At 33.9% G+C, this 13,481-nt stretch overlaps 1 protein-coding gene across 1 annotated transcript; it reads right to left on the bottom strand.

Moving 5' to 3' along the window:
- Positions 1 to 1,262: 1,262 nt before the first annotated feature.
- Positions 1,263 to 9,880, bottom strand: LOC133336914 (probable G-protein coupled receptor CG31760; the record flags this gene model as incomplete). The annotated part of the gene is made up of 6 exons (XM_061545188.1): positions 1,263 to 1,471; positions 1,612 to 1,756; positions 1,824 to 1,933; positions 7,374 to 7,527; positions 7,689 to 7,981; positions 9,511 to 9,880. Coding segments are annotated over 6 exons (1,281 nt in total), but the record flags the coding sequence as incomplete, so codon positions are not given.
- Between the last annotated feature and the right edge of the window lie 3,601 nt (positions 9,881 to 13,481).

The raw sequence follows: 13,481 nt of genomic DNA, 5'->3' as shown, positions 1-13,481 counted from the left end.
CTACGCCTCTTGTAGTCCTCGAAAAAATTTATTTTAAAAATCTACGCCTCTTGTAGTCCTCGAAAAAATTTATTTTAAAAATCTACGTCTCATGTAGATTTTTGAAAAAATTTATTTTAAAAATCTACGCCTCTTGTAGTCCTCGAAAAAATTTATTTTAAAAATCTACGCCTCTTGTAGTCCTCGAAAAAATTTATTTTAAAAATCTACGCCTCTTGTAGTCCTCGAAAAAATTTATTTTAAAAATCTACGCCTCTTGTAGTCCTCGAAAAAATTTATTTTAAAAATCTACGCCTCTTGTAGTCCTCGAAAAAATTTATTTTAAAAATCTACGCCTCTTGTAGTCCTCGAAAAAATTTATTTTAAAAATCTACGCCTCTTGTAGTCCTCGAAAAAATTTATTTTAAAAATCTACGCCTCTTGTAGTCCTCGAAAAAATTTATTTTAAAAATCTACGCCTCTTGTAGTCCTTGAAAAAATTTATTTTAAAAATCTACGCCTCTTGTAGTCCTCGAAAAAATTTATTTTAAAAATCTACGCCTCTTGTAGTCCTCGAAAAAAATTATTTTAAAAATCTACGCTTCTTGTAGTCCTCGAAAAAATTTATTTTAAAAATCTACGCCTCTTGTAGTCCTCGAAAAAATTTATTTTAAAAATCTACGCCTCTTGTAGTCCTCGAAAAAATTTATTTTAAAAATCTACGATTCTTGTAGTCCTCGAAAAAATTTATTTTAAAAATCTACGCCTCTTGTAGTCCTCGAAAAAATTTATTTTAAAAATCTACGCCTCTTGTAGTCCTCGAAAAAAATTATTTTAAAAATCTACTCCTTTGATAGTCCTCGAAAAAAATTGTTTTAAAAATCTACGCTCTGATAGACTTGTATAAATATTATTTTAAAAATTTACGCCTCTAATAGACTTCTATATAAATAATTGTAAAAATCTACACCTCTCCTATTAGAATTGTTTTAAAAATAATAATAGTTCTTGAAGAAAATTATGTGCCTCTTAATTGACACAATTTAAGTTAAGTTTCCATTCAATTGTCATATCTATGTCACACCGCATTGCTTCAATCTACCCTTTTTTCCGTGGTAATAAATTCTATTGGATATCCCTATTTTATGAATAACATAACGCTAATAATGTTACTAACCCAATTCCAGGCTATTTGAATAAAAGTTTCCAACTCTCATAAAAAGACGTCGCACACTCACACAAACACACACTCTTCAAACTTCAGCATAAGTGTGAATACTTACTGTAGTGCCACCATTGACAAGTTAACAATGGCAATATTATAAATGGCATACGAAATGAGTCGAGCCTCATTGTACAATGATTCCGCATTGCGGACATTATAACAGACACGTATGCCCCAGGCTAAGAACAGAACTTCACCAATAGCCAAGCTATGATCCCACCAATTATATGAGCATTGCTTGAATTTGAGACCATGTTGGTCATTAATCTGGAGCAACGAAGAAAGCAAAAAAAAAAAAAAAAAATGGAAACAAAGAAGAAAAAAAAGGGAAAATGTGGGTTAAGAGAAATTTAAATAAAATAGTGACATAGAGAACAAAGAGAGGGGGAAAGTGGCAAATTACTTACATAAACGGCATAGGGAGTATCACTTATAGTCCATGTACCCAAATAGATAAGCATTACCAATAGAATGGGTACCATCCACTGTAGCAATTGTTGATCGGTAAGTTTAACTTTGTGGGCCGATTTGACGCGATACGTTAAGGAGACCCTGAAAGGTAGGTGCAGGTTAATATATTTCACTTAATTTTTGTTGTTTAGGGAAGTTTGAAATGTACCTCCAAGTCTTCATCAGCAATGATGTATAGGTTATACAAAAGCCCATGTGTCGGGTCCATTTGGTTGCAACACACCATGTTGTGTCTAAATAGGGAAATATGGCAACCATCTGAAAAAAGAAAAAGAATTTAAAATTTTTAATATTCTTAAAAATCCACGCCTTTTGGTCTGTGGATCCCTGTAAAAATATTCTTTAAAAATCCACGCCTTTTGGTCTGTGGATCCCTGTAAAAATATTCTTTAAAAATCCACGCCTTTTGGTCTGTGGATCCCTGTAAAAATATTCTTTAAAAATCCACGCCTTTTGGTCTGTGGATCCCTGTAAAAATATTCTTTAAAAATCCACGCCTTTTGGTCTGTGGATCCCTGGATCCCTGTAAAAATATTCTTTAAAAATCCACGCCTTTTGGTCTGTGGATCCCTGTAAAAATATTCTTTAAAAATCCACGCCTTTTGGTCTGTGGATCCTTTGTAAAAATATTCTTTAAAAATCCACGCCTTTTGGTCTGTGGATCCTTTGTAAAAATATTCTTTAAAAATCCACGCCTTTTGGTCTGTGGATCCTTTGTAAAAATATTCTTTAAAAATCCACGCCTTTTGGTCTGTGGATCCTTTGTAAAAATATTCTTTAAAAATCCACGCCTTTTGGTCTGTGGATCCTTTGTAAAAATATTCTTTAAAAATCCACGCCTTTTGGTCTGTGGATCCTTTGTAAAAATATTCTTTAAAAATCCACGCCTTTTGGTCTGTGGATCCTTTGTAAAAATATTCTTTAAAAATCCACGCCTTTTGGTCTGTGGATCCTTTGTAAAAATATTCTTTAAAAATCCACGCCTTTTGGTCTGTGGATCCTTTGTAAAAATATTCTTTAAAAATCCACGCCTTTTGGTCTGTGGATCCTTTGTAAAAATATTCTTTAAAAATCCACGCCTTTTGGTCTGTGGATCCTTTGTAAAAATATTCTTTAAAAATCCACGCCTTTTGGTCTGTGGATCCTTTGTAAAAATATTCTTTAAAAATCCACGCCTTTTGGTCTGTGGATCCTTTGGAAAAATATTCTTTAAAAATCCACGCCTTTTGGTCTGTGGATCCTTTGTAAAAATATTCTTTAAAAATCCACGCCTTTTGGTCTGTGGATCCTTTGTAAAAATATTCTTTAAAAATCCACGCCTTTTGGTCTGTGGATCCTTTGTAAAAATATTCTTTAAAAATCCACGCCTTTTGGTCTGTGGATCCTTTGTAAAAATATTCTTTAAAAATCCACGCCTTTTGGTCTGTGGATCCTTTGTAAAAATATTCTTTAAAAATCCACGCCTTTTGGTCTGTGGATCCTTTGTAAAAATATTCTTTAAAAATCCACGCCTTTTGGTCTGTGGATCCTTTGTAAAAATATTCTTTAAAAATCCACGCCTTTTGGTCTGTGGATCCTTTGTAAAAATATTCTTTAAAAATCCACGCCTTTTGGTCTGTGGATCCTTTGTAAAAATATTCTTTAAAAATCCACGCCTTTTGGTCTGTGGATCCTTTGTAAAAATATTCTTTAAAAATCCACGCCTTTTGGTCTGTGGATCCTTTGTAAAAATATTCTTTAAAAATCCACGCCTTTTGGTCTGTGGATCCTTTGTAAAAATATTCTTTAAAAATCCACGCCTTTTGGTCTATAGGTCCTTCGAAAAAATATTCTTTAAAAATCCACGCCTTTTGGTCTAGAGGTCCTTCGAAAAAAATATTCTTTAAAAATCCACGCCTTTTGGTCTGTGGATCCTTTGTAAAAATATTCTTTAAAAATCCACGCCTTTTGGTCTGTGGATCCTTTGTAAAAATATTCTTTAAAAATCCACGCCTTTTGGTCTGTGGATCCTTTGTAAAAATATTCTTTAAAAATCCACGCCTTTTGGTCTGTGGATCCTTTGTAAAAATATTCTTTAAAAATCCACGCCTTTTGGTCTGTGGATCCTTTGTAAAAATATTCTTTAAAAATCCACGCCTTTTGGTCTGTGGATCCTTTGTAAAAATATTCTTTAAAAATCCACGCCTTTTGGTCTGTGGATCCTTTGTAAAAATATTCTTTAAAAATCCACGCCTTTTGGTCTGTGGATCCTTTGTAAAAATATTCTTTAAAAATCCACGCCTTTTGGTCTGTGGATCCTTTGTAAAAATATTCTTTAAAAATCCACGCCTTTTGGTCTGTGGATCCTTTGTAAAAATATTCTTTAAAAATCCACGCCTTTTGGTCTGTGGATCCTTTGTAAAAATATTCTTTAAAAATCCACGCCTTTTGGTCTGTGGATCCTTTGTAAAAATATTCTTTAAAAATCCACGCCTTTTGGTCTGTGGATCCTTTGTAAAAATATTCTTTAAAAATCCACGCCTTTTGGTCTGTGGATCCTTTGTAAAAATATTCTTTAAAAATCCACGCCTTTTGGTCTGTGGATCCTTTGTAAAAATATTCTTTAAAAATCCACGCCTTTTGGTCTGTGGATCCTTTGTAAAAATATTCTTTAAAAATCCACGCCTTTTGGTCTGTGGATCCTTTGTAAAAATATTCTTTAAAAATCCACGCCTTTTGGTCTGTGGATCCTTTGTAAAAATATTCTTTAAAAATCCACGCCTTTTGGTCTGTGGATCCTTTGTAAAAATATTCTTTAAAAATCCACGCCTTTTGGTCTGTGGATCCTTTGTAAAAATATTCTTTAAAAATCCACGCCTTTTGGTCTGTGGATCCTTTGTAAAAATATTCTTTAAAAATCCACGCCTTTTGGTCTGTGGATCCTTTGTAAAAATATTCTTTAAAAATCCACGCCTTTTGGTCTGTGGATCCTTTGTAAAAATATTCTTTAAAAATCCACGCCTTTTGGTCTGTGGATCCTTTGTAAAAATATTCTTTAAAAATCCACGCCTTTTGGTCTGTGGATCCTTTGTAGAAATATTCTTTAAAAATCCACGCCTTTTGGTCTGTGGATCCTTGTAAAAATATTCTTTAAAAATCCACGCCTTTTTGTCCAAGGATCCTTGTAAAAATATTCTTCGAAAATCCACGCCTTTTGGTCCAAGGATCCTTTTAAAAATATTCTTTAAAAATCCACGTCGTTTGGTTCAAAGATCCTTTTAAAAATATTCTTTAAAAATCCACGCCTTGTGGTCGATGGATCCTTGTAAAATAGAGTAATAGGCGTGGATTTTTAAAGAATATTTTTACAAGGACTAATAGAGTAATAGGACTAATATATTTAAATTCCACTTATTGACATCAATTTCAACCAATACTCGTAATATATACATCATGATAGCCACTCGGAATAGACTGTGTGTGCGTCGATCCCTTATGAATACATTATTGAACAATGAATGGAACAGTGAATGAAATTTACTGGCATATAATGATGTCACTCTCACACACACACATACACACATGCGTTTAATGGCCCACGAAGTCTATGAAGCGTTAAATAACCATTTAGGGACACCGAATTTGTTCGAGGTCATTATTCAAATTCTGTAATAAGGGTTTTGGTTACATGGCGCTGGTCTGGTCGGTTGGCTGGTTGGCCCATGTGCCTCATTTGTTTGATTAGTCCAATCAGTTGTCGCTCGGTTGGACGGTGAATCCATGAAGGTAGTACTCCAATAGTTGCTCTACCACATGTCAATAATTGTTATTTTCAAATTGCGTGTTCGAAATGAAGTGTTGGACAAACAAATCGCTTTGTTGTTGGTGGTGCTTGTAGTATCCGATACTCTTTTGAGGGAAGCGTAGTAATAAAATAAAAGTTGTTGTCATTAAAGCTAATTTTTTGTCAGGTGGTACAAAAGTAATTAATGCATTCTTAATCTATGACGACGGAAAGTCAAAAAATTCGTAAAGTCCTATAGGGACCCCAACCCATTTTATCAAGGCCCAAAAGAACAATAGGTATGCGTTAAAAAAACTATTTTTACATGGATCCACAGACCAAAAGGCGTGGATTTTTAAAGAATATTTTTACAAAGGATCCACAGACCAAAAGGCGTGGATTTTTAAAGAATATTTTTACAAGGATCCACAGACCACAAGGCGTGGATATTTAAAGAATATTTTTACAAGGATCCACAGACCACAAGGCGTGGATTTTAAAGAATAGTTTAACAAGGATCAAGGAGAACAAGGCGTGGACTTTCAAAGAATATTTTTACAAAGGATCCACAGACCACAAGGCGTGGATTTTTAAAGAATATTTTTACAAAGGATCCACAGACCAAAAGGCGTGGATTTTTAAGAATATTTTTACAAGGATCCACAGACCAAAACACGTAGATTTTTAAAGAATATTTTTACAAAGGATCCACAGACCAAAAGGCGTGGATTTTTAAAGAATATTTTTACAAAGGATCCACAGACCAAAAGGCGTGGATTTTTAAAGAATATTTTTACAAAGGATCCACAGACCAAAAGGCGTGGATTTTTAAAGAATATTTTTACAAAGGATCCACAGACCAAAAGGCGTGGATTTTTAAAGAATATTTTTACAAAGGATCCACAGACCAAAAGGCGTGGATTTTTAAAGAATATTTTTACAAAGGATCCACAGACCAAAAGGCGTGGATTTTTAAAGAATATTTTTACAAAGGATCCACAGACCAAAAGGCGTGGATTTTTAAAGAATATTTTTACAAAGGATCCACAGACCAAAAGGCGTGGATTTTTAAAGAATATTTTTACAAAGGATCCACAGACCAAAAGGCGTGGATTTTTAAAGAATATTTTTACAAAGGATCCACAGACCAAAAGGATCCTTGGACAAAAAGGCGTGGATTTTTAAAGAATATTTTTACAAGAATCCATCGACCAAAAGGATCCTTGGACAAAAAGGCGTGGATTTTTAAAGAATATTTTTACAAGAATCCATCGATCAAAAGGATCCTTGGACTAAAAGGCGTGGATTTTTAAAGAATATTTTTACAAGAATCCATCGACCAAAAGGATCCTTGGACAAAAAGGCGTGGATTTTTAAAGAATATTTTTACAAGGATCCTTGGACCAAAAGGCGTGGATTCTTAAAGAATATTTCTACAAAGGATCCACAGACCAAAAGGCGTGGATTTTTAAAGAATATTTTTATAAAGGATCCACAGATCAAAAGGCGTGGATTTTTAAAGAATATTTTTACAAAGGATCCACAGACCAAAAGGCGTGGGTTTTTAAAGAATATTTTTACAAAGGATCCACAGACCAAAAGGCGTGGGTTTTTAAAGAATATTTTTACAAAGGATCCACAGACCAAAAGGCGTGGATTTTTAAAGAATATTTTTACAAAGGATCCATCGACCAAAAGGCTTGGAATTTTAAAGAATATTTTTACAAGAACCCATCGACCAAAAGGCGTGGAATTTTAAAGAATATTTTTACAAGAATCCATCGACCAAAAGGCGTGGAATTTTAAAGAATATTTTTACAAGAATCCATCGACCAAAAGGCGTGGAATTTTAAAGAATATTTTTACAAGAATCCATCGACCAAAAGGTGTGTAAGTTTTTACCACTTTTTAGTCATTTTAATTCCCAAAACTTACCTCTAAATACATAATGGAACATCCAATCAGGGTGATTAGCAAAAATATCGGACTGGCCACTTTGAAGACCTTCATCTTCCTGTGATGAAACAGATATCCGGCCAAAATGCAGCAACCAATTGCACATGCCACCGAAATGGTTAGTAATGATATTCTACAAAAAAAATTAGATAAAAGAAATTTTGAAAAAATAACCGTTAAAGTAGATTTTTATTATCGCACCACCCCCACCTCTCCTTCTTCTTCATCGACAACATCTTACACACCGCAAGGTAAGTTCGAAGATGTTGCATGCCATCACGTTCACGTACTCACCTAAAAGGCCAATTGTAATCGGCCAAACATGGTTCGGGTCCTGTACACGATTCACAGCCCGGTGCACACTTCAGACAAGTGAACACTTCGGCATAGTAATTGCTAATATTATCCTGATGTTCTTTCCAAGCAATTTCCATTATGGTGCCATTAAAGCCATCTGGATGTCGTATCGAATAGTAGCCGCGCTTGCACAGGCATTGATAGGCACCACGTGACCAAGTGTTGGGTGTTGCCAGTATTTTACTTGTTGTTATTGTCGGTGATTCCGAGGTGGGTAAACGATAATCACACTTTTTTATTGTAGTTGTTGTTGGGTTTATTTTAGAGTTTTTTTTATTTGCCAAAATAGTTGGAAAAATTCGATGGTGAGAGAAGGGAAGAAAAGAGAATAGAAAATGTGATTAGAAAAGTCAAGGTTTATATTAGGAAATTTAAAAAAATATATGGGCAATACGGTATAGATCGATCTATTTTTTTAGGGTGCACACCAAAATCGGATGCGCGTTAATGGCATATGGAGTTTTCGGAAATTATTCCCGTTTTACGATTTTTTGGGTACTTCAATGTAACGTGCGGCACATCTTAGCCGTCAAATGAAATTTCGCAAAATATATATGGATTGGAAGATAAACTTCAGTACATCCTGGAAACCGCATGCGCATCAAATGATTTTGAGAATTACGCGATTTACACGCAATTTAAAATGTATATTTCATAATATTATTTTATTTAAGATTTATTCCTATTTATAGAATTCCAAGATTTATCGGAATGGTCTTGATATAATCCGCAAGGCGTATACTTATACACAAAAAATGATTATTATTATATATGTCAATTTTTCGGCGAAATTCGGGTAAAATATCAGAATAACCCCAAAATTTTTTTCTGAAATTTCTTGTATACAACTAAAAAAACAAATATGATGACATTATTTTTTCGAACCAAAAACAAATATTTTCCCTTAATATCTTGTTTTGTTGTCGCTGTGATTTAGAAACCGCTACACGGACTTGTGTGATTTTAATATCATTTGATTCATCATGGTGTTTAGATTATGTAGATATTTTTAAATTAATTTGTAGGCGTGTGTATGTCATTAATATAATGAAAATATTGATGTAATCTGATATATTATTTTTATTTTTCTCATATTTCGCGAATATGTGCAACTTTATCGTGATTATTATAATATATTCATATTCTTATTTTACGGAGGAAGATATATATCAACTTTTTTCGTCAATATAATAAACGGTGTAATTTTAAGATTTTTTTGTTATGCCCAAAATTAAAACCTCGATAACTTTTGCGCGCATCAACCAAAAATTTGATCGCGAACGGTTTCGGAGTCAGAACATTTTTCTCTATATGTGTACCAAAAATCATTGATGTGCCACAAAAACAAAAAAGGTGATTTTTTGAAAATGGAATATTAAAAAATTGGCAATATTGCCCATATATATATTTCTGCTTCCACAAGATTATCAGAATAAAATTCTTTTTCGATTTCGCCTTGCCCCTCTGTCCGAATAGGTTTCAATATTTAATACAGAGTTGTGAAATGTTGCATATGTTTTTTTGTTACTACTTGCAGGAAGTTTGGTATTGAAAAATATATACATATTTCGATCCACGTTTTGTTATGTGTCTGTGCAAACTTTTCCTATCTACCAAAAATCACAAAATTCCAACCACTCTTTCCACTATCCTCCTATTTCTCCTTCTTCTATGAAAAACTGTTAATGTAGCAGAAAATTTTAGCACCCGAAACCTCACTGTCGCTTTCCGTTTCTGTCCACGTCTGCTCATCACTTACCACCATTGTGTCACGATGACATTTATGCGACTTATGAAACGCTTGAATATCATTTATAAATTCTGTTGACTGGGCGCTCGTGTCGACCAGATGAAGACGCCGTGTCTGTATCTGTTGATAATTGAATCGATAGGCCACCGGTGCTTCGCATTGATTGACACGCAAACCGGTGACATCGATGTCGATGCTAACGAAACCTCGCAGACCATGCCTGCCGTTCGGTGGTATGGCAATGCTATACGACAAAATCCATTTGCTGAGAGAGCACGAAAAATATGGATATGTCCACCAGCCTTTGTAGTAGATATTCGGTGGGCTGGGTGCAAATTTCGGTGAACGTAATGTTGGGGAAGAGCTTTCATCGGCGAACCTAGAACAAAAAATACAAATAATAAATTAAAGGTCTAAAATATCAACAACATGAATTTTTAGATAATATTTTTACAAGGATCCACAGAACAAATGTCGGGGATTTTTACAGAACATTTTTACAAGGATCCACAGACTATAATGCGTGGATTTTTAAAGAATATTTTTACAAGGATCCACAGACCACAAGTCGTGGATTTTTAAAGAATTTTTTCACAAGGATCCACAGACCACAAGGCGTGGAATTTTAAACAATATTTTTACAAGGATCCGCAGACCACAAGGCGTGGATATTTAAAGAATATTTTTACAAGGATCCACAGACCACAAGGAGTGGATTTTTAAAGAATATTTTTACAAGGATCCACAGATCATAACGCGTGGATTTTTTAAAGAATTTTTTTTACAAGGATCCACAGACCAGAAGGCGTGGATTTTTAAAGTTTTTTTTACAAGGATCCACAGACCACAAGTCGTGGATTTTTAAAGAATTTTTTCACAAGGATCCACAGACCACAAGACGTGAAATTTTAAAGAATATTTTTACAATGATCCGCAGACCACAAGGCGTGGATTTTTAAAGAATATGTTTACAAGGATCCACAGACCACAAGGAGTGGATTTTTAAAGAATTTTTTTACAAGGATCCACAGACCACAAGGCGTGCATTTTTAAAGAATATTGTTACAAGGATCCACAGACCACAAGGCGTGGATTTTTAAAGAATATTTTTACAAGGATCCACAGACCACAAGGCGTGGATTTTTAAAGAATATGTTTACAAGGATCCACAGACCACAAGGAGTGGATTTTTAAAGAATTTTTTTACAAGGATCCACAGACCACAAGGCGTGGATTTTTAAAGAATATGTTTACAAGGATCCACAGACCACAAGGAGTGGATTTTTAAAGAATTTTTTTACAAGGATCCACAGACCACAAGGCGTGCATTTTTAAAGAATATTTTTACAAGGATCCACAGACCACAAGGCGTGGATTTTTAAAGAATATTTTTACAAGGATCCACAGACCACAAGGCGTGGATTTTTAAAGAATATGTTTACAAGGATCCACAGACCACAAGGAGTGGATTTTTAAAGAATTTTTTTACAAGGATCCACAGACCACAAGGCGTGCATTTTTAAAGAATATTTTTACAAGGATCCACAGACCACAAGGCGTGGATTTTTAAAGAATATTTTTACAAGGATCCACAGACCAAAAGACGTGGATTTTTAAAGAATATTTTTACAAAGGATCCACAGACCAAAAGGCGTGGATTTTTAAAGAATTTTTTTACAAGGATCCACAGACCAGAAGGCGTGGATTTTTAAAGATTTTTTTTTACAAGGATCCACAGACCATAAGGCGTGGATTTTTAAAGAATTTTTTTTACAAGGATCCACAGACCACAAGGCGTGCATTTTTAAAGAATATTTTTACAAGGAACCACAGACCACAAGGCGTGGATTTTTAAAGAATATTTTTACAAGGAACCACAGACCACAAGGAGTGGATTTTTAAAGAATATTTTTACAAGGATTTACAGATCATAATGCGTGGATTTTTAAAGAATTTTTTTACAAGGATCCACAGACCACAAGGAGTGGATTTTTAAAGAATATTTCTACAAGGATCCACAGATCATAAGGCGTGGATTTTTAAAGAATTTTTTTACAAGGATCCACAGACCATAAGTCGTGGATTTTTAAAGAATTTTTTCACAAGGATCCACAGACCACAAGACGTGGAATTTTAAAGAATATTTTTACAATGATCCGCAGACCACAAGGCGTGGATTTTTAAAGAATATTTTTACAAGGATCCACAGATCATAAGGCCTGGATTTTTAAAGAATTTTTTTACAAGGATCCACAGACCATAAGTCGTGGATTTTTAAAGAATATTTTTACAAGGATCCACAGACCATAAGTCGTGGATTTTTAAAGAATATTTTTACAAGGATCCACAGACCATAAGTCGTGGATTTTTTTACAAGGATCCACAGACCAGAAGGCGTGGATTTTTAAAGATTTTTTTTACAAGGATCCACAGACCATAAGGCGTGGATTTTTAAATAATTTTTTTACAAGGATCCACAGACCACAAGGAGTGGATTTTTAAAGAATATTTTTACAAGGATCCACAGATCATAAGGCGTGGATTTTTAAAGAATTTTTTTACAAGGATCCACAGACCATAAGTCGTGGATTTTTAAAGAATTTTTTCACAAGGATCCACAGACCACAAGACGTGGAATTTTAAAGAATATTTTTACAATGATCCGCAGACCACAAGGCGTGGATTTTTAAAGAATATTTTTACAAGGATCCACAGATCATAAGGCCTGGATTTTTAAAGAATTTTTTTACAAGGATCCACAGACCATAAGTCGTGGATTTTTAAAGAATATTTTTACAAGGATCCACAGACCATAAGTCGTGGATTTTTAAAGAATATTTTTACAAGGATCCACAGACCATAAGGCGCGGATTTTTAAAGAATTTTTTTACAAGGATCCACAGACCAGAAGGCGTGGAATTTTAAAGAATATTTTTACAAGGATCCGCAGACCATAAGTCGTGGATTTTTAAAGAATTTTTTCACAAGGATCCACAGACCACAAGGCGTGGAATTTTAAACAATATTTTTACAAGGATCCGCAGACCACAAAGCGTGGATATTTAAAGAATATTTTTACAAGGATCCACAGACCACAAGGAGTAGATTTTTAAAGAATATTTTTACAATGATCCACAGATCATAACGCGTGGATTTTTTAAAGAATTTTTTTACAAGGATCCACAGACCAGAAGGCGTGGATTTTTAAAGATTTTTTTACAAGGATCCACAGACCATATGTCGTGGATTTTTAAAGAATTTTTTCACAAGGATCCACTGACCACAAGGCGTGGATTTTTAAAGAATATGTTTACAAGGATCCACAGACCACAAGGAGTGGATTTTTAAAGAATATTTTTACAATGATCCGCAGACCACAAGGCGTGGATTTTTAAAGAATATGTTTACAAGGATCCACAGACCACAAGAAGTGGATTTTTAAAGAATATTTTTACAAGGATCCACAGATCATAAGGCATTGATTTTTAAAGAATTTTTTTACAAGGATCCACAGACCACAAGGCGTGCATTTTTAAAGAATATTTTTACAAGGATCCACAGACCACAAGGCGTGGATTTTTAAAGAATATTTTTACATGGATCCACAGACCACAAGGAGTGGATTTTTAAAGAATATTTTTACAAGGATTTACAGATCATAAGGCGTGGATTTTTAAAGAATTTTTTTACAAGGATTTACAGATCATAAGGCGTGGATTTTTAAAGAATTTTTTTTACAAGGATTTACAGATCATAAGGCGTGGATTTTTAAAGAATTTTTTTTACAAGGATTTACAGATCATAAGGCGTGGATTTTTAAAGAATTTTTTTTACAAGGATTTACAGATCATAAGGCGTGGATTTTTAAAGAATTTTTTTTACAAGGATTTACAGATCATAAGGCGTGGATTTTTAAAGAATTTTTTTTACAAGGATTTAGAGATCATAAGGCGTGGATTTTTAAAGAATATTTTTCCAAG

This window comes from Musca vetustissima, unplaced genomic scaffold, assembly GCF_032173495.1.
Source record: "Musca vetustissima isolate MV318-11 ecotype Yass unplaced genomic scaffold, APGP_CSIRO_Mvet_v1 utg139520, whole genome shotgun sequence".
NCBI classification, from domain to species: domain Eukaryota; kingdom Metazoa; phylum Arthropoda; class Insecta; order Diptera; family Muscidae; genus Musca; species Musca vetustissima.
This window is presented reverse-complemented; position numbering and strand designations above follow the sequence as displayed.